The following is a 22741-nucleotide window of genomic DNA, read 5'->3' as shown; positions in this document are numbered from 1 at the left end:
CATATGAAACATATGTTATATTTTAGCAGGATGTGAAGATCATCTGCCTTATATTTTAGAGACCAGGTATTTATATGCGGAAATAAAATTCTGTTTCCATTACAAGTAGGGAGATGTACAGCATCTTGAGGCGAAGTTTAGGTGCATGGAATTGTTTACTTTGCTCTGAGACATAGATTTGATTAAATAGTTGGGTTACATTGTGGTGATTATAGGTCTTTTATGTTACAAATACAGCAGTAGCAAACTGGCATGAGTAATAAAATTTATAGGTAAATAAAGTTAACCGAAAAACTACATATCTCTGAAAATTTTTGTCACGAGGTTTGCATAGGAAAATTTCTTCTTACTCTTTGGTAGCGTCTGCGTTCTAGTGGAATATCTTCCACTGACAGATAAGTTGTTTCTGCTGGCGTAGCCTGTTGTCATACAATGTTTACATTTGTAGGGAATTGCCATTAGAAATGGATACAAATAATCAGGATAGCAGTTCACAACGAATTGAACTTTTTCTCCAGGAAATTGAGGGCACTGATGAATACTGGGGATCAACATTTAGGTAAATTGTGTTTGTGTTTCTGTAGTAGGGGTTATACAGTATAAGGTTTATAAACGCTATGTCATGAAGCAAGGTGCTAATTGTTTAGAGAGCTGATTTTCACGTCACTGTAAATCAGTTAGACACCGTCTCTCTACTTCGTCTGTATTTTAAGGAAGGCGAAGAAACGTATCGCGTACCTTTGTTCTTTATCAACAGTCTACAGGTATTTCAGATGTCATGGATCCGTTAGCACGCATATCTCACACCAACGTCGATATGCAGCCGAAACACGAGCATCTCTTGTATGAATTGGAAACAACGGATACTAGTAGTGTGGGACTGGTAATAAGGTAATGTTTGGAAAAGAAATTTAATTGTGAAACACTGAACCAGTGGATAAAATTTAATTAGAAACAGCTTGCAGTGCATGAGCTTCATTGATACCCTGCCATTTCGGGTATGTGTGAAATGCACGAAGTGAATGACATTTTTCTGCTTCTTTTGAGATACTGGATCTACTCCATAGGACAGTCAGTATATGTTGTCAGTAACGCCATGTAGTGATGACATATTTTGATCGTAAGTAGTGGATACATGTGTAGTAATTAGTTAGTTCATAGAATTTCGAAGGATAGTTTGTAAATAAATTGTTGAAAAATATTGTATTATAGCCTTCTAGGTAGCAAAATTTCGTAGGTTTGCTGTATTATATTTGTCATACAGAGGAATGTAATGTAATGTTTGGTGGACTTACTTCATCAGCGTATTCATAGAAACAGTTGGTGATTATGCCTAGTACACTGCACTTCCTTCCTTACATGAAATGTCTTGTGTTAAATACCAAGGGTTGCAGTAGTGCCAGTGTACCAAGTAAGATGCACAGTTGATTTGCGCTCTTTAGGATGGCAAGTGAAATCCCCATCTGGCCTTCTAGATATAGATTTTCCATAGTCTTTCTAAACCTCTGAGGCAAATGCCGGGATTTTTCAAGTGAAACAGACATTGTCAAATTCTTTCCTCATCATTAGCCAATCTAAGCTTAATCCTTGTGTCTGCTAACCTCATTTATTGGAAGTTAAACCTGCAGCTTCTTTTGTTCTTACATATAAGCCTACCTTTGTATTCTATTTTAAATAGGTATAATTCCGAAGATGTTTTAGGTATAAATATTTTTATGGTTGTTAATGATTCTGAAAAGTGGGAGACATTGTTTGTCTTCAGAGCAAATTCCTGATGGCGAGAACAGTTTTGCTGTTAAAAATATCCTGTCATTTTTGTGGATTCATGTCAAATGATAACTGGAAACATAATGTAGAAGTTTTGTACCAGATATGGGCAGAGTGAAATGGTGCGGCAGTTAAGGCACCGACCTAGTAGAGGAGTCCAGTCTCTGTAAGGCAAGCCAGATTTACGCAGTTGTTTTAAGTCACTTAAGGTGGATGCTGCAGTGACTCCTTTGAAAATTAAATCGTTAGTTTCCTCCCTTATTTTTGTGCAGTGTAAGGCTGCGCTCCATGCCTAATGATCATTTTTGTTGACAGGAATAAGATTCTGCCTGCCCCCTCGCCCCGCCCCATGCACCCTGTCTCTTCCACACCTCTGTTACTCTTCTTGTTCTCTCCTGCTATAATGTCGTACTGTATAGTAGAGTAGAAAGAAGAACCCTCTAATACAGTCTTCTACTATTGGTGAAACTGTATGATTAAAATTGAAACGTCTCAATTTTTGTTTGTATTTCAGCAGCACTCTCCAGCTTGAGACTGAATGCAGGCATATGTTTGTACGTTAAGATTTTTCTTATTTTACGCACATGTAAAATGCTGCAGGGTTTACTGCCTCAAAAATGTTTTGCACCAACTTGCTCTCATAATTTACCAGCTAAACTATCTTGTTTGATAATGCATGGAAATCATAGTTCTGTAAGCATACTGTTTTTTTCTCAACGACCTATGGGATTATGTGGTGTATAACAGCTTGCTTTACTCTGAACTCTGTGTGTCATTATTGTAGTCTGCTAGATTGTCATTCTGAGGAACTTTGAACCTGCTGATACCACTCATCATGAGGCTGTACTTTTTTTTTTTAATTGAATTATTCCAATTTTAACGAGTGTTATAATGGATCATACTTGGATTATACTTCCGAATCATTTAGTTCTGTTTTCACCTTATCTAAAATATGGTATTACACATTCAGCTACTCCAGCCACCAACGGATATTAAACATGCAGTTATAAACATGTAATATTAGCAATTTCAAGTGCGGAAGTAATGATGAAAAGAACCAAGTGAAATGCGCTAAAACTATTTCCAAGTGTGGACCGATGGCCTTTGTAGTCTGGTCCCTTCAACCCCCACAAACCAACCAACCTATTGCCAGGTGTTGAGTAAATACATAATGTCTGTGTAATTGAACCATGTGACTACAGTAACATTAACTTACTGAAAAGGTATCCTCTTGGGGAAATACGGAAGCGTCCGATCCCACCCGTCTGCTTTGACCCATGACGTCACAAATATGGCGGAAACAAAAACAAACACACACATTTTCCACAAGAAGCCTAATGACACTAACGGGACAAGCACGGAAAATGGGGTGTTTTGGGTGGGGGGCAAACTAAATGTAAACTAATTTAGACGCCTTGCGTAGCTACAACGTGTATGTGAAGACAGCCATGCATGAATACCCACCCACCTCCCCAGGGGTCGTAACCCCTGCAACCCATAGAAGATAAAGATGCTTCAGTAGCTGATTAGTGTTTTTTGTCTTTTTTTAAAAAAAATCTCACGGGATAGAATGAACAGATCAGAAAGATAAATATAATAAACTAAAACAAATTCAAGGAAATATAATTAAAATTAGTAATAAGTGTTTTTAAATAAAAAAAATATCTCACGAGATAGAACGAACAGATCAGAAAAGAAAATAAAATAAGATAAAACGGAACTGGAGACAGCCACACCCAAACCAAACTCCGCGCCGTCATGACGTCACACATGACAACACCCTTACGTCACGGGTCAAAGCCGATGCGTTGGATCGGACGCTTCTGTCGACCCCCTCTTGGACATCTGTGACTCTCTTATGGCTTTCATATCTACATCCATACTCTGCATATCATTGTGAAGTGATTGGCAGAAGGTACTTCATATTGTACCTGTTATTAGGATGTCTTCCTATTCCATTCAATGGTTGCATAAATGCCTCTCTATGCACTGTAATTAGTCTGAACTTGGCTTTGCAATCACTATGGGAGGAACACACAGGGAATTATAGTGTATTCCAAGATACCTCACACAAAGGAGGGTCTTGAAACTTGTTAGTATGTTTTCACAGAATAATTTGCCTCTATCTTCAAGCACTGGCTAGTTATTTTGGCATCTTCACAATATTCTCCTGTTTGATGACATATCTATGAGTATTCATTCTGCCCTTCTTTGAATATGTTCAGTATCCACTGTTAGTCCTATTTGGTCTGAAGTTGATGACTCTCCATCCAAGATAACATGCTACATCACCCTAAGAAGAAATCCTCAATCCAGTCACAAATGTTGCTTATTAATAACCATAACCTCAAGAGGACGTCATTATCAGGAGAAAGAAAACTGGCGTTCTACGGATCGGAGCGTGGAATGTCAGATCCCTTAATTGGGCAGATAGGTTAGAAAATTTAAAAACAGAAATGGATGGGTTGAAGTTAGATATAGTGGGAATTAGTGAAGTTCGGTGGCAGGAGGAACAAGACTTTTGGTCAGGTGAATACAGGGTTATAAATACAAAATCAAATAGGGGTAATGCAGGAGTAGGTTTAATAATGAATAAAAAATAGGAGTGCCGGTAAGCTACTACAAATAGCATAGTGAACACATTATTGTGGCCAAGATAGACACAAAGCCCATGCCTACTACAGTAGTACAAGTTTATATGCCAACTAGCTCTGCAGATGATGAAGAAATTGATGAAATGTATGACGAGATAAAAGAAATTATTCAGGTAGTGAAGGGAGATGAAAATTTAATAGTCATGGGTGACTGGAATTCGTCAGTAGGAAATGGGAGAGAAGGAAACATAGTAGGTGAATATCGATTGGGGGGAAGGAATGAAAGAGGAAGCCGCCTTGTAGAATTTTGCACAGAGCATAACTTAATCATAGCTAACACTTGGTTCAAGAATCATGAAAGAAGGTTGTATATATGGAAGAACCCTGGAGATACTAGAAGGTTTCAGATAGATTACATAATGGTAAGACAGAGATTTAGGAACCAGATTTTAAATTGTAAGACCTTTCCAGGGGCAGATGTGGACTCTTGACCACAATCTATTGGTTATGAACTGTAGATTAAAACTGAATAAACTGCAAAAAGGTGGGAATTTGAGGAGATGGGACCTGGATAAACTGATAGAACCAGAGATTGTACAGAGTTTCAGAGAGGGCATAAGAGAACAATTGACAGGAATGGGGGAAAGAAATACAGTAGAAGAAGAACGGTTAGCTTTGAGGAATGAAATAGTGAAGGCAGCAGAGGATTAAGGAGGTAAAAAGACGAGGGCTAGTAGAAATCCTTTGGTAACAAAAGAGATACTGAATTTAATTGATGAAAGGAGAAGATACAAAAATGCAGTAAGTGAAGCAGGCAAAAAGGAATACAAACGTCTCAAAAATGAGATCGACAGGAAGTGCAAAATGGCTAAGCAGGGATGGCTCAAGGACAAATGTAAGGGTGTAGGGGCTTATCTCACGAGGGGTAAGATAGATACTGCCTACAGAAAAATTAAAGAGACCTTTGGAGAAAAGAGAACCACTTGCATGAATATCAAGAGCTCAGATGGAAACCCAGTTCTAAGCAAAGAAGAGAAAGCAGACAGGTGGAAGGAGTATATAGAGGGTCTATACAGGGGTGATGTTCTTGAGGACAATATTATGGAAATGGAGGAGGAGGTAGATGAAGATGAAATGGGAGATATTATACTGCGTGAAGAGTTTGACAGAGCACTGAAAGACCTAGGTTGAAACAAGGCCTCGGGAGTAGACAACATTCCATTAGAACTACTGATGGCCTTGGGAGAGCCAGTCCTGACAAAACTCTACCATCTGGTGAGCAAGATGTATGAGATGGGGGAAATTCACTCAGACTTCAAGAAGAATATAATAATTCCAATCCCAAAGAAAGCTGGTGTTGACAGATATGAAGTTTACCGAACTATCAGTTTAATAAGTCATAGCTGCAAAATACTAATGCGAATTCTTTACAGACGAATGGAAAAACTGGTAGAAGCCGACCTCGGGGAAGATCAGTTTGGATCCCATAGGAATGTTGGAACACGTGAGGCAATACTGACCTTACGACTTATCTTAGAAGAAAGATTAAGAAAAGGCAAACCTACATTTCTAGCATTTGTAGACTTAGAGAAAGCTTTTGACAATGTTAACTGGAATGCTCTCTTTCAAATTCTGAAGGTGGCAGGGGTAAAATACAGGGAGCGAAAGGCTATTTACAATTTGTACAGAAACCAGATGGCAGTTATAAGAGTCGAGGGGCATGAAAGGGAAGCAGTGGTGGGGAAAGGAGTGAGACAGGGTTGTAGCCTCTCCCCGATGTTATTCAGTCTGTATATTGAGCAAGCAGTAAAGGAAACAAAAGAAAAATTCGGAGTAGGTATTAAAATCCATGGAGAAGAAATAAAAACTTTGAGGTTCGCCGATGACATTGTAATTCTGTCAGAGACAGCAAAGGGCTTGGAAGAGCAGTTGAACGGAATGGACAGTGTCTTGAAAGGAGGATATAAGATGAACATCAACAAAAGCAAAACGAGGATAATGGAATGTAGTCAAATTAAATCGGGTGATGCTGAGGGGATTAGATTAGGAAATGAGACACTTAAAGTAGTAAAGGAGTTTTGCTATTTAGGGAGTAAAATAACCGATGATGGTCGAAGTAGAGAGGATATAAAATGTAGACTGGCAATGGCAAGGAAAGCGTTTCTCAAGAAGAGAAATTTGTTAACATCGAGTATAGATTTAAGTGTCAGGAAGTCGTTTCTGAAAGTATTTGTATGGAATGTAGCCATGTATGGAAGTGAAACATGGACGATAACTAGTTTGGACAAGAAGAGAATAGAAGCTTTCGAAATGTGGTGCTACAGAAGAATGCTGAAGATAAGGTGGGTAGATCACGTAACTAATGAGGAGGTATTGAATAGGATTGGGGAGAAGAGAAGTTTGTGGCACAACTTGACTAGAAGAAGGGATCGGTTGGTAGGACATGTTTTGAGGCATCAAGGGATCACAAATTTAGCATTGGAGGGCAGCGTGGAGGGTAAAAATCGTAGAGACCAAGAGATGAATACACTAAGCAGATTCAGAAGGATGTAGGTTGCAGTAGGTACTGGGAGATGAAGAAGCTTGCACAGGATAGAGTAGCATGGAGAGCTGCATCAAACCGGTCTCAGGACTGAAGACCACAACAACAAGAACATAGGAACATTCAAAAACTGAGGTCAGAATTTCTGATTTTACTCTGCTACCCTCAGTGTCAGTACTTGTGTGTTAGGGCATTAATTTTGGTGCTGCTGGCTACCATTACGGACGACCATAATTTCTTTGGGTTATGTGAGAAGTGTTTTGTTAAGATTCTGCTGTGAAGGCATTATGCTTAGCCCTCTTGACAGGCAAAACCATTTCATTTAGCATTTTCTATTATAATCATACTCTGTGGTTTACATCTATTGTGTTGTAGTCACTGCTTCTTTATAAGTTTCTTTACAGAGACTGTATGCTTTGAGGGTTCTGTCCATCATGAACTGTTATACTAGGGTCCATATGTATCCAGTAAGCCTGCTTGGTCAACTGTTCTTAAGACCACCCAAAGCTCCTGTACAAGCTCCATCCCACTACATTTTTCAAGTGTCTCATTGAGACATGATTTAGTTTACTGAAAATATAAAACTTTGTGCTTGTCATAGTTTCTCTTTGTATTTTCATAACATTAGTTGCTTCATGCCAGTTTCAGCATGGACATCACCGAAGCTCTGTTGTAGACAATTTTCAGGAAAAGCAATAGCATTGTATTGCAGGATGTCTTGTCATGCCCATCTGTAATTATTCCCATATATTAAAAAAGGTCCCGAGTTTGAGTCTCGGTCCGGCACACAGTTTTAATCTGCCAGGAAGTTTCGTACCAGTGCATACTCCACTACAGAGTGAAAATCTCATTCTGGAAACATCCCTCAGGCTGTGGCTAAGCCATTTCTCTGCAGTACCCTTTCTTTCAGGAGTGCTAGTTCTGCAAGGTTCACAGGAGAGCTTCTGTAAAGTTTGGAAAGTGTGAGACGAGGTACTGGCAGAAGTAAAGCTGTGAGGACTGCCTTGGTGAATTTAAGTTCCGTGTCTACTGTAACAAATGTTCCATCTCAATTCTGCACTAAACTATCTTTTTGATGTTCACTTAGATTTGCCTAAAGAAGCTCACTACTATCACTTTTGGGTTTTAAACAGCTTTGTGTCCCTAACATTATGTTAGTTCGTCTGTTTTTAGGAGCACTTCAAACTCTGGCACCCCTGTGAATGCTGCAGCAATTGATCACTAGGATTTTGATAGGCTCATTGTTGGAGGCATCATTTATATTTTGGACTCTTGTACATCTCTCGTTTTCTGGGCTGGATGTAGAGTCATGAATCTAAAACAAAACCTAATGTGAACCCCACTCACAGTCAGTTAGGTTGATAGCAGCCTCTGACAGGTGTTGCACACCTAACGCCTTTAAGGTGACCCTACAGTTATCATCAGTTAGGTGCAAGGCCCGGAAGTTGCAGTCTATCTGGCACAGAACCTTCAAAGCCTGTAGTTCAAACCTTCGACTCAACTTAGAACCAGGGACCACAGTCAAATGAAGGGAGGACACTGCTATTGTGAACTTCACTGAAACTTTGCAAGCAATGCTTGTCTTCTCAACTTTTTCTGTAAGTTACTAGAATGATCCAAGTGCTATCTCAGAGTGAACAGGTATCATTTGTTTCAATATCTGCCACAGTCACCATTTGGTTGGTACTTATAACTCAATGGCTACGAGAACAGCCTCTTCGGCATATTAAATTAGACCTCCAGGTGCACACGCTGATTGCACGAGGTAATCCTTCCCAGCCCTTCTGCTAATTCCCTAAGTGGTGCCATTATTTGCTGTATGTTTCAACTGTCGGTGATTAATAGCTCTCTACACTTTTGTATATGCTTTCCCTATACACGGGACATAGCATGTTTTCTGACAGTTAAAGTCTGTCTCACTGGCTCAACTTCAATAGAAATAAGAATAACTTTCAGAAAGATTTATAGTTGCATACTTTGGTTCAGAAAGATGTCCACTGTTCAGCAATACACATTTTCAATAATATGCCAGCTGCCATAAAAAGTTTAACCAATAATAAAGTTCAGTTTGAGAAGAATCTAAAGGATTTATTGGTTCCTCCTACTCCATTGATGAATTCGTTCGTAAAACTGACAGATGTATATGTGTTATTGGTAATATCACATAATGTGAATATTGTGTACAATCTGACTTCTGTACAAATTTTGTGCACTAACATGATCATTGTAAATAAGTGCTGTAAAATGTTTTTTGTTTTATTTATTTAGTTTTATAATTGATGATGCTTGGCTACAATAGCCTAAGAATTATCATACGTATCTAAGTGTACTGAACATTGACTGATTCCACATCCACAAGGGCAATTTCATTTGAGACGTGTTGAAAGTATATTAGCATATCTGTTCTTATTTTGTAAATATTTATTGTGTATTCTTCTTTTTGGCATCTATCACATCCCAGATGATGTCCTCACTATGGATCAACCAGAATGAAAAATAAATGTAATCTAATCCAGTGGAATACACCATCTCTCACTTGTTGCTTAGGGGGCATGGTGTCATACTGTGTGGTCTTCCTGGTTCCAGTCTCTCCTGACAGGGCCTTAGACCTACCACTGACACACAACTCACACTGGAGCAAACAAATAGTGAGAGATCCTTCCTTCCTGTAGAGGATACTGGATTCACAGGAGAGAACGGTATCTGATGTACCCTTGATGTGTTTGATACATGTCACTTGGTACTTCTAACCCCCTCCCCTTTTCCCAACATACACATTCACAGCAGATTCCGATCACGTGACAGTTGTCAGACCAATTTCCAGGTGCTTGTGAACATCAGCTAACTCATCATGTGCCCCAGACAGTACTCACAGTGGGGTTTCATTGAGGCTAGTGCATTATTTTACAGAACAGTAAACAGCTAGCTGGAATGTCCCATATTCCGAGGATAAATGTCTTATTGCATATATAAATTTGACATAGCGGTAATTCCAAGAGAGACATAGATGTGTAAAAGAGAATGCAACTAGAAAGTGAAATGTGTTATGAATTGTGAAAGCTCTGATGGGAATGGTCAATCAATTCAGAGTCCAATATTAAGATGGAGATGCAAGCTCCTGCTCCCATTTACTTTAGGCCTGTTTTTGATCGAGCCCATCAGAATGAGTAGTAGCTATGACATGACTCATGTATCTTAATCTAATTCACCTAGTTTCTGGGAGACATCCACTTTTCTGTGTTGGCACGACAGTGAGGAAGCTACTCATGAAGAGGAACAGGGATACTAAAATATAACTTATGTCTTGAATGCAGTATCCTGCGCAAAACATTCTCTGCAACACTTGCTGACGTACAGTCACTTATTTCCTCACTCAGATCATACTATTGGTACACTGTTTTCTTATTCCACTGCCCTCCGTTTCCATCAGGACATTACACATAAGTGTGGTATTAATTTTAGACTTGTGTGCTGCTGGTGTTATCAGTTATGTTTTATTGCTATTCACGCTATTAATACTCTATTAAATTTACTTGTAAATACAGTCAACCATAATCATTGCCAACTCAAATTACTCTGCAGAATGTATGTAGTTCTTGTCACATCCTGGCCTTAACATCTGTTAATCTCTTCTGTTATAGCCTTCTACCTATTTCCAAACCGTTGCTCAGACATAGAATCAACTGATAATTAATTAGGCATGTGACTACTTTTTTCATGTCATTATCTCACATGATTGAGGCATTCATACTGATAAACTGATTTTCTTGATTAAACATTGCTTGTCATAGAAGCAAAGAAAGCTGTAGCAGAGGTAGTAAATAAATTAACAGTCATGAAGGATCTTGATGTGAACTCACCATAGTTAAAGATCCTGATTTTAGATCTTCCAGCTCCTCTTATAAGACTGTGGGGCAGGAAGCCAATTAGATGGCTACATTACTAGTAGGAGAGACATTTCAAGTTTTCTGTCATTCGAACAGTCTCTGGCAAACATAAAATCACTTCACATAAATTGTGTGTTGACTGGTTGCAGCTGATATTTGTGTGGATGCAGTCAGAGATAAAGGGAAGCATTTCCACTGTACAGGAAGGAAGTGATACAACCTTATCTTAAACTCAGTGCCACAGTACAGTGCCTGCTTGTTTGTGCACAGTGAAGAGAAGATTGAACAAAATGAAATGTTTTGTCATAAATCTTAGCTTTACCGTTTTTAATTTGTGTGAAAAACAAACAGCTTGTATCTTACTGCTTGTGTCTTAATAGAATACATCTAGCATGTCAAGTAACACATATTTTGATGATGAACCAAATGTGACCTTCATTCGGAACAGCTTTGAAGAAAATTTTGAAAAATTTCCTTTTGGTGTGGAAGTACTGTAAGTTAAACATTTTTTACATTGATATCAATGAAGTAATGTGTAGACACTTTTTGAAAGAAGATGACATTGGGGACAATGTTCTGGCACAGAAACCGATTACTAAGAACAATTTCTTTGGGGCTGACCAAATAATTTTGGTGCTTAATGCACATATTATCTAATCACAATATTCTAATGTGTCATGAAGACCTAGTGTTTATTAGATTTTCATGAAATTAATTTAGGAAATATTTTGTTGTTTTAATAATAAAGTCTAAAGAAGAGGGTGGATGATGTGGATCCTTGTAGTCAAGCTTGGCAGTTGTGGACGTGAAAATAGGTCTTATGAAATTTATCCTACGGTGAGGCTCAGTGTGAATCTGTGTCCCCCCTCTCCATACTTAATCTTCATAAGATAGTTGATAAATATGCATGAGTTTCCTTTGCAACATGTTTGCAGTGGAAAATACCTTCTTGCTCTCAGGTTTCAATCCCAAAACCTCATCTGGATTGAGCTTGAGACAACTGTGAGTAGTTATGGCGACAATTTGCTGAAAATCTTCACTATCTCACAGATCTTCAATAAGAGGTATTCAAAATAATGTAGTGGGTTTACTTGAACATTTTATCAATTGAGATCTCCACTTTGTCATAGATTTTTTTGTATCACTCACTTTTACACCAATAACACAGTTCATTGAACTGCTAGTAGGTCATACCTCATCATAGCAGACTCTTCAGGTTTTCTTCTCCTTCCTTCATTATTTTTCAATGCTAAATGAATAGTGTGTTGACTCTTTTGATTTACTTTTCTCTGCTTCAGCCAAGGTTCAAAAAATTATCAGCCCTGAAGTTCTGATGATCAGGTCAAACCAAAGTTCTGTCATCACAGAATATGCAAAAAATGAAGATGCCTTATTTGGGTGCAGTCTCATGTCAGTCACTTTCTTGGAACATGTACATCATATAAATGGCAATCATAATCTTTAATATATCAATTACAAGACATAAAGAGAGATAGTAAAATAATATTCAGTCTTTGTGCAGATGAACTCAAAGACAGTTTGAAAATGCTGAATGAGGGAATGTTAACACACACTTTTTTTTTTTTTTGGTCAAAATCTGAAGGACATGTGGTTTCCTTTGATGTGGTTTCGATCATTAGCTGTGACTAGGAAAAAAAAATCAGTTGTGGTAGGTTTTTGTTTGCAGTTGTTGAAAAAATGATGCCAGATTGAGCATTCACACTGTTTGCGTCATTTTTTAAAATTTTGTTCATGCTTACCTTACAGTCTCAGAGACAGAGAACATTATTATATATGTATTTATATTTATTTGTGTATTTTAGTAGTAGTTAACAGTAAGACAGTTAATCATATCATGGGAAAATTCATTCAATGAAACTAATAAATTCTGAGATAGAATTGCTGACAAGTACTTACCTTCAGTAGGCTAAAGGGGTAGTATTGTCAATAGACATGTTTCACACTAGAGACAGTTGTTTCGTGTATGTCTTAGTGAACAAATATGATCCTTCTTCATTCTTTCCAGAATTGATTTTTATGATCCCATATTGTAAATGAGTTGTAATACACCATCAGTAATGAGTTCTGCAGCTCTTTTTAATAGCTATAAGCAATTGACTTTGATGTCCCGAAAGAATAGCAAAAATAATTCACAGATCATTAAAAATGAAGTTAAGAATATTTTTGGCAAAACACATTAAACACATTGTTGAAAAAAGTAAAACAGTGATGTATGTGTTGATAGATTTGCATGACAGGAAATACAATCAGACCTAGGTGGGAACTTGATAAGTAAAAAATTGTACCCACATCTGAAAAATTATCTCACTGAACTCAATATTAGATGGTCACTGGCAATAACAGACTTAAGAATGTTTTCTCTGTAGGACAACATTATAAATAATCTAACTGTAAGAAAAAAGTTTTTTGAAATCTGTGTAAAGAAATTCTACTTCTTCCTCTTAGCATTCAAAGCACTTCACAGTACTGAGTAACAATATTTTCTGTCATTTATGTTGTTGTTCTAGACAATTTTTGTCTGTGCATTGTAGTAGATAATTATTTCTGTGTGAATACTCTGCAACTGTTGCCGTATGGACTATTTTATGGTTGGGTTTTGCGTAGATGCTGGTAATTTTATTACACAGGGCTAAACTGAAGTCCTGTCTTTGTAAACCCACTTTTTTATTATGAGTGTTAGTCAGCTTTATGTTGTTCATATGGAGCTCAGTTTATATCTTTCTTCTTCCTGTAAATATTAGTGTATTTTATATGTTCCTTTCCTCAGCTTATAATTTTGTACTTTACATTTGCCTGATGTAGATGGAAATATAGAGAATCATCTTGTTTGGTAAAAAGCTGTAGACGGTTTTCAATTATTAACATGTTACACTCCTGGAAATGGAAAAAAGAACACATTGACACCGGTGTGTCAGACCCACCATACTTGCTCCGGACACTGCGAGAGGGCTGTACAAGCAATGATCACACGCACGGCACAGCGGACACACCAGGAATCGCGGTGTTGGCCGTCGAATGGCGCTAGCTGCGCAGCATTTGTGCACCGCCGCCGTTAGTGTCAGCCAGTTTGCCGTGGCATACGGAGCTCCATCGCAGTCTCTAACACTGGTAGCATGCCGCGACAGCATGGACGTGAACCGTATGTGCAGTTGACGGACTTTGAGCGAGGGCGTATAGTGGGCATGCGGGAGGCCGGGTGGACGTACCGCCGAATTGCTCAACACGTGGGGCGTGAGGTCTCCACAGTACATCGATGTTGTCGCCAGTGGTCGGCGGAAGGTGCACGTGCCCGTCGACCTGGGACCGGACCGCAGCGACGCACGGATGCACGCCAAGACCGTAGGATCCTACGCAGTGCCGTAGGGGACCGCACCGCCACTTCCCAGCAAATTAGGGACACTGTTGCTCCTGGGGTATCGGCGAGGACCATTCGCAACCGTCTCCATGAAGCTGGGCTACGGTCCCGCACACCGTTAGGCCGTCTTCCGCTCACGCCCCAACATCGTGCAGCCCGCCTCCAGTGGTGTCGCGACAGGCGTGAATGGAGGGACGAATGGAGACGTGTCGTCTTCAGCGATGAGAGTCGCTTCTGCCTTGGTGCCAATGATGGTCGTATGCGTGTTTGGCGCCGTGCAGGTGAGCGCCACAATCAGGACTGCATACGACCGAGGCACACAGGGCCAACACCCGGCATCATGGTGTGGGAAGCGATCTCCTACACTGGCTGTACACCACTGGTGATCGTCGAGGGGACACTGAATAGTGCACGGTACATCCAAACCATCATCGAACCCATCGTTCTACGATTCCTAGACCGGCAGGGGAACTTGCTGTTCCAACAGGACAATGCACGTCCGCATGTATCCCGTGCCACCCAACGTGCTCTAGAAGGTGTAAGTCAAGTACCCTGGCCAGCAAGATCTCCGGATCTGTCCCACATTGAGCATTTTTGGGACTGGATGAAGCGTCGTCTCACGCGGTCTGCACGTCCAGCACGAACGCTGGTCCAACTGAGGCGCCAGGTGGAAATGGCATGGCAAGCCGTTCCACAGGACTACATCCAGCATCTCTACGATCGTCTCCATGGGAGAATAGCAGCCTGCATTGCTGCGAAAGGTGGATATACACTGTACTAGTGCCGACATTGTGCATGCTTTGTTGCCTGTGTCTATGTGCCTGTGGTTCTGTCAGTGTGATCATGTGATGTATCTGGCCCCAGGAATGTGTCAATAAAGTTTCCCCTTCCTGGGACAATGAATTCACGGTGTTCTTATTTCAATTTCCAGGAGTGTATTTTATTTTCCATGTTGAGAAGAACTTTGGATGCACATTTGACAATTCTCTCTCTTTTTGTGTCTCATGTAGAATGTGCATTTTGAAAAAAAAAAAAAAAACTGAGACTGTATTCCTCAAGTTATGTTACAGTACTGAATGTTTTCTCACTACATTGTTTTAAGTTATACTGAGTCAAATCCATTATCATCCAATTAATTTCTGTGCACCAGATATTAAAAGATAATTTGTACTACTGAAGTTGTGTTCCTCCAAAATACTGGAAAGGGATGAAAATCTACCTCCTGTGAATCAGAGCATACCTATAAGCCAGACAGTTTATTAATGGTTGCAATTATGTTTCAGGGCAATTTATGATGGAGATGAACATCAGAAATTTATGGAGCGCCTTGATGCTCGCATCAAGAATCATGACAAAGACATAGAACGAATGTGTAACTACCATTACCAGGGTTTCATTGATTCAATTCGTGAATTGTTACAAGTACGGTCACAAGCAAAGAAGCTACATGTAAGTCATTGAAATCATTTTCCTTAAATGAATTGAAAGGGAGTATTCATCACTATGAATAAAGTGAAAAAGTTCATCATAGTACAAAGAAATGACTATGCGAAAGAGATTTTTCTACCTTTGTCTGCCATGGGCTTAGATATTCATATTTGTCGAAATAATTTCAAAATATATACTCTCCATTTTTGACACTTGTTACACATTATAAGTTATTTATATATCAACATTTACTACAAAGAGCTTTTTATATTGTATATAGTCTAAATGTAGTAATAATAGTATGAGAAGAAAATTTGCTGCTCACCATATGCAGTCTTAGGCTACTGAAAGCACACTGCGAGCAGCAGCACCATGGCATGATTGGAGTGGCGACTAGGTGGAGGTAAGGAGGAAGGGGGGGAGGGAAGGGATAATATAGTGGGGGTGGCGGACAGGGAAGTACTGCAGGTTAGACGGGTAGGCAGGGGAGAGGTGGGTGGGGGGAAGTAGCAGAAAAGGAGAGAAATAAAGAGACTGGGTGTGGTGGTGGAATGACGGCTATGTAGTGCTGGAATGGGAATGGGGAAGGGGCTGGATGGGTGAGGACAGTGACTGACGAAGGTTGAGACCAGGAGAGTTACGGGAATGTAGGATGTATTGCAGGAAAAGTTCCCACCTGCTCAATTCAGAAAAGCTGATGATGGGAAGGATCCATATGGACAAGCTTGAAGCAGTCATTAAAATTAAGGATGTTGTGTGGGTCAGCGTGCTCAGCCACAGGATGGTCCACTTATTTCTTGGCCACAGTTTGTCAGTGGCCATTCATGTGGAGGGACAGCTTGTTGGTTGTCATCCCCACATAGAATGCAGCACAGTGGCTGCAGCTTAGCTTGTAGACCACATGACTGGTTTCATAGGTAGCCCTGCCTTTGATGGGATAGGTGATGTTGGTGACCAGACTGGAGTAGGTGGAGATGGGAGGATGTATGGGACAGGTCTTGCATTTAGGTCTACTACAGGGGTATGAGCCATGAGGTAAGGAACTGGGAGCAGGGGTTGTGTTAAGGATGGACGAGTATATTGTGTAGGTGTGGTGGATGGCAGAATATCACTGTGAGAGGGGTGGGAAGGATAGTGGGTAGGACATTTCTCATTTCTGGACATGACGAAAGGTAATTGAAACCTTGATGGAGAATGTAATTCAACTGCTCCAGTCCTGGGTGGTACTGAGATATGAAGGGAATGCTCCTCTATGGCCGGACGGTGGGACCTTGGGAGGTGGTGGGAGGCTGAAAAGATAAGGCATGGGAGATTTGTTTTTGTACAAGGCTGGGAAGATAATTATGGTCAGTGAAGACTTCAGTGAGACCCCTGGTATATTTTGAAAGGGACTGCTTGTCACTGCAGATGCGATGATCACAGGTGTCTAGGCTGCACGGAAGGGCCTTCTTGGTATGGAACGGGTAGCAGCTGTCGAAGTGGAGGTATTTATTGCTGGTGGTTAGTAGGTTTGATGTGGACGGAAGTACTGATGTAGCCGTCTGTGAGGTGGAGGTCAACATCTAGGAAGGTGGCTTGCTGGGTTGAGTTGTTGTTGTTGTGGTGTTCAGTCCTGAGACTGGTTTGATGCAGCTCTCCATGCTACTATATCCTGTGCAAGCTTCTTCATCACCCAGTATCTACTGCAGCCTACATCCTTCTGAATCTGCTTAGTGTATTGATCTCTTGGTCTCCCTCTACGATTTTTACCCTCCACACTGCCCTCCAATGCCAAATTTGTGATCCCTTGATGCCTCAAAACATGTCCTACCAACCGATCCCTTCTTCTAGTCAAGTTGTGCCACAAACTTCTCTTCTCCCCAATCCTATTCAGTACCTCCTCATTAGTTACGTGATCTACCCACCTTATCTTCAGCCTTCTTCTGTAGCACCACATTTCGAAAGCTTCTATTCTCTTCTTGTCCAAACTGGTTATCGTCCACGTTTCACTTCCATACATGGCTACACTCCATACAAATACTTTCAGAAACGACTTCCTGACACTTAAATCTATACTCGATGTTAACAAATTTCTCTTCTTCAGAAATGATTTCCTTGCCACTGCCAGTCTACATTTTATATCCTCTCTACTTCGACCATCATCAGTTATTTTACTCCCTAAATAGCAAAACTCCTTTACTACTTTAAGTGTCTCATTTCCTAATCTAATCCCCTCAGCATCACCCGATTTAATTTGACTACATTCCATTATCCTCGTTTTGCTTTTGTTGATGTTCATCTTATATCCTCCTTTCAAGACACTGTCCATTCCGTTCAACTGCTCTTCCAAGTCCTTTGCTGTCTCTGACAGAATTACAATGTCATCAGCGAACCTCAAAGTTTTTATTTCTTCTCCATGGATTTTAATACCTACTCCGAATTTTTCTTTTGTTTCCTTTACTGCTTGCTCAATATACAGATTGAATAACATCGGGGAGAGGCTACAACCCTGTCTCACTCCTTTCCCAACCACTGCTTCCCTTTCATGCCCCTCGACTCTTATAACTGCCATCTGGTTTCTGTACAAATTGTAAATAGCCTTTCACTCCCTGTATTTTACCCCTGCCATCTTCAGAATTTGAAAGAGAGTATTCCAGTTAACGTTGTCAAAAGCTTTCTCTAAGTCTACAAATGCTAGAAATGTAGGTTTGCCTTTTCTTAATCTTTCTTCTAAGATAAGTCATAAGGTTAGTATTGTCTTATGTGTTCCAACATTTCTACGGAATCCAAACTGATCTTCTCCGAGGTCGGCTTCTACCAGTTTTTCCATTCGTCTGTAAAGAACTCGCGTTAGTATTTTGCAGCTGTGACTTATTAAACTGATAGTTCGGTAATTTTTACATCTGTCAACACCTGCTTTCTTTGGGATTGGAATTATTATATTCTTCTTGAAGTCTGTGGGTATTTCGCCTGTCTCATACATCTTGCTCACCAGATGGTAGAGTTTTGTCATGACTGGCTCTCCCAAGGCCATCAGTAGTTTTAATGGAATGTTGTCTACTCCTGGGGCCTTGTTTCGACTCAGGTCTTTCAGTGCTCTGTCAAACTCTTCACGCAGTATCTTATCTCCCATTTCATCTTCATCTACATCCTCTTCCATTTCCATAATATTGTCCTCAAGTACATCGCCCTTGTATAAACCCTCTATATACTCCTTCCACCTTTCTGCCTTCCCTTCTTTGCTTAGAACTGGGTTTCCATCTGAGCTCTTGATATTCATACAAGTCGTTCTCTTATCTCCAAAGGTCTCTTTAATTTTCCTGTAAGCGGTATCTATCTTACCCCTAGTGAGATAGGCCTCTACATCCTTACATTTGTCCTCTAGCCATCCCTGCTTAGCCATTTTGCACTTCCTGTCGATCTCATTTTTGAGACGTTTGTACTCCTTTTTGCCTGCTTCATTTACTGCATTTTATATTTTCTCCTTTCATCAATTAAATTCAATATTTCTTCTGTTACCCAAGGATTTCTATTAGCCCTCGTCTTTTTACCTACTTGATCCTCTGCTGCCTTCACTACTTCAACCCTCAGAGCTACCCATTCTTTTTCTACTGTATTTCTTTCCCCCATTCCTGTCAATTGTTCCCTTATGCACTCCCTGAAACTCTGTACAACCTCTGGTTCTTTCAGTTTATCCAGGTCCCATCTCCTTAAATTCCCGCCTTTTTGCAGTTTCTTCAGTTTCAATCTGCAGTTCATAACCAATAAATTGTGGTCAGAATCCACATCTGCCCCTGGAAATGTCTTACAATTTAAAACCTGGTTCCTAAATCTCTGTCTTACCTTTATGTAATCTATCTGATACCTTTTAGTATCTCCAGGATTCTTCCAGGTATACAACCTTCTTTCATGATTCTTGAACCAAGTGTTAGCTATGATTAAGTTATGCTCTGTGCAAAATTCTTCCCCCCAATCCATATTCACCTACTATGTTTCCTTCTCTCCCTTTTCCTACTGAGGAATTCCAGTCACCCATGACTATTAAATTTTCGTCTCCCTTCACTACCTGAATAATTTCTTTTATCTCGTCATACATTTCATATATTTCTTCATCATCTGCAGAGCTAGTTGGCATATAAACTTGTACTACTGTAGTAGGCATGGGCTTTGTGTCTATCTTGGCCACAATAATGCGTTCACTATGCTGTTTGTAGTAGCTAACCCGCACTCCTATTTTTTTATTCATTATTAAACCTACTCCTGCATTACCCCTATTTGATTTTGTATTTATAACCCTGTAATCACCTGACCAAAAGTCTTGTTCCTCCTTCCACCGAACTTCACTAATTCTCTCTATATCTAACTTCAACCTATCCATTTCCCTTTTTAAATTTTCTAACCTACCTGCCCGATTAAGGGATCTGACATTCCACGCTTCGATCCGTAGAATGCCAGTTTTCTTTCTCCTGATAACGACGTCCTCTTGAGTAGTCCCCGCCCGGAGATCCGAATGGGGGACTATTTTACCTCCGGAATATTTTACCCAAGAGGACGCCATCATCATTTAATCATACAGTAAAGCTGCATTTCCTCGGGAAAAATTACGGCTGTAGTTTCCCCTTGCTTTCAGCCATTCGCAGTACCAGCACAGCAAGGCCATTTTGGTTAATGTTACAAGGCCAGATCAGTCAATCATCCAGACTGTTGCCCCTGCAACTACTGAAAAGGCTGCTGCCCCTCTTCAGGAACCACATGTTTGTCTGGCCTCTCAACAGATACCCCTCCATTGTGGTTGCACCTACGGTACGGCCATCTGTATCGCTGAGGCACGCAAGCCTCCCCACCAACGGCAAGGTCCATGGTTCATGGGGGGCTGGGTTGAGTAGGACCAGTTAAAGCAAATGGTGGAGAAGTTGAGATTCTGGAGGAGTGTGGATAGGGTGTCCTCACCTTCGATCCAGATAGCAAAGATGTCATCAATGAATCTGAATCAGGTGAGGGGTTTAGGATTCTGGGTTTTTAGGAAGGTCCATGAATAGGTTCCCCCTGTGGGTCTGGAGGTTAGAATAGGCCTGAGGTGTTCCTGCTTGTCGTAAGAGGTGATTAAAAGGAGTCTCACACATTTCGGTCTTTATGTGATGGTCCCCAGTAGGGTTTGACCTCCATTCTTCAAAATTTTCCTGAAGAGCAAGCTAATTGGGGAAAGTCGCCTTACATGGTGCACAGTGTCCATCATGTGCTGAGACATATCACATCCTTCGTCGGCATGGATCTGCACTTCTGCTCATTTTCCAACAGTTGGGCGAGGTCACCCTCCTGGGTGCGTATTTTTCCATCAACTGTGCAGTATCGGTTTCTACACTCACAATGATAATGGACTCGTTTGCTTGGCTGCACCTGATATCCAGCATGGTAGCCAGTCTGTTGTGGTGGGGCCACCATGTACCCTGTTGGTTGTAGCCCCCGGACCACACAGGGATCGCTCTGCTGATGCCTGCGCCGTTAACTCCCCACGTATGCCAAGGAGTAGATGCCCATCTCCCTGGGGAGGGCCCTTGGTCGGAGTAGGTGGCATCAGGGCCACACCATGGAAGGAACGTGAGACTAAGGATGGCAGTGGCTCTTATTTGCCCCGGTACCTTATATGTTCAAGAGCTGATGGGGAATCTTTCATGATGATGAATCGTCGGTTTTTTGTTGAACATTTAGAGGATAAGTTTGGGGAGGTGGAGGGCTTGTCCAAAATGCGCTCTGGGTCAGTATTGATCAAAACAGCATCCTCTGCCCAGTCACGGGTGTTACTCGCTTGTGACAAGCTCGGGCATGTTTCTGTAACCTTCACGCCCATAAGAGCTTAAATATGGTCCAAGGTATCGTATTTCACAGGGACCTTCTTTTGCAGTCTGACGATGAGCTGCATGCCAATTTAGAGCGGCAAGGTGTCCATTTTGTCTGGTGCATCCACTGGGGTCTGAGGGGTAATCAGGTTGCCACCAGTGCCTTCATCTTGGCCATCGGGGGTGATACATTACATGAGAAGGTCAAAGTGATGGTCTACCGCTGTGATGTAAAGCCCTGAATCCCTCCCCCAATGTGGTACTTTAAATGCTGGAAGTTCAGCCATATGTCTTCCCACTGTACTTCCAGTGTCACCTGTCCGGATTGTGGACGTCCTTCACATTCCAATACTCCTTGCCCCGCCTCCCATTTGTGTCAACTGTGGAGAGATCCATTTGCCTTGCTCACCTGACTGCAGGATTCTCCAGAAAGAAAGGAAAATCATGGAGTACAAGACTAAGAGGAATTTTGAATGGCTACATCCTATACGTATGACATTGTCTTACGCCACCGATAAAACAGTTCTAGCCCCATCAGCTCCGCCAACCCCAGTCACCTCTCAGACTCAGACGACTACACCTGCCACCTTGCCACCTTGATTGTGGTATGCACTTCCCTCCCTGTTGCTCCTGCACCACCTACTTCGGGAGCAACACCCCCCCCCCCCCCTCCCCAAACCCTCCAGGATATCAGTCCCCATTTCTGCGCCAGAGAAGTGCAAGTCGTCTTCGGCTCCTCGTGCTAGGAAGGGGCCCCTTGGGTCACTCCCTTCCCAGATTTCTGCTAGTGCCTGAAGAGCCCAAAAGCAGCTGGTCATAAGGCTTCACGCTCATCCTCAGTCCCAGGCCCTGAATCAGTGAGGTCCTCCAAGCCAGGGAAACCCAAGGATCAGTGAGAGAAATCCAAAAAGAAGATCCTCAAGACCAAAGTAATTGTGGTGGCACCCACACCACCATAACCTACAAACTCTGTGTCTGCAGATGAGGTGGAGATTCTGGTGTCCTCTGAGGACCTACATCTTGCCAAACCCTGAGGCACAATGGGTATAGAATGCTCAGGCAATAAGTCGGTGGCAGCAGGTGACCCTGAAGCATAAACTGCCTCATTGAATGTTCCATGCCTTCCCGGTCTCACGATGACATTATCCTCCAGTGGAATTGTGGCAGTTTTATCCACCACCTACTTGAGCTACAGCAACTGTTAAGTTGTACACCTGATTTCTGCATTGCCCTCCAGGAAACCTGGTTCCTGGCAATGCGGACCCCTACCCTCTGCAACTACAGGGTGTTACAAAAAGGTACGGCCAAACTTTCAGGAAGCGTTCTTCACA

The 22741-nt window shown here is 41.2% G+C and overlaps 1 protein-coding gene across 3 annotated transcripts in view; it reads left to right on the top strand.

Annotated features, from left to right (window-relative positions):
• Nucleotides 1-388: 388 nt before the first annotated feature.
• LOC126464312 (exocyst complex component 6B) overlaps nucleotides 389-22741 on the top strand; it is a 159254-nt gene continuing 136901 nt past the window's right edge. The window contains exons 1-2 of one of the 3 annotated variants that reach the window (XM_050096227.1): nucleotides 389-559; nucleotides 15450-15615. In XM_050096227.1, coding sequence (XP_049952184.1) covers nucleotides 465-559; nucleotides 15450-15615 — 261 coding nt within the window. In that variant the 5' untranslated portion in view covers nucleotides 389-464. Of the gene's footprint in view, nucleotides 560-644; nucleotides 892-11044; nucleotides 11284-15449; nucleotides 15616-22741 lie in introns of those variants that run through there. The other 2 variants (XM_050096225.1, XM_050096226.1) reach the window with 2 other exon arrangements.

The sequence above is a fragment of the Schistocerca serialis genome, chromosome 1 (genome assembly GCF_023864345.2).
Source record: "Schistocerca serialis cubense isolate TAMUIC-IGC-003099 chromosome 1, iqSchSeri2.2, whole genome shotgun sequence".
NCBI classification, from domain to species: domain Eukaryota; kingdom Metazoa; phylum Arthropoda; class Insecta; order Orthoptera; family Acrididae; genus Schistocerca; species Schistocerca serialis.
The sequence above is the reverse complement of the archived record's forward strand: the minus strand, read 5'-3'. Positions and strand labels throughout refer to the sequence as shown.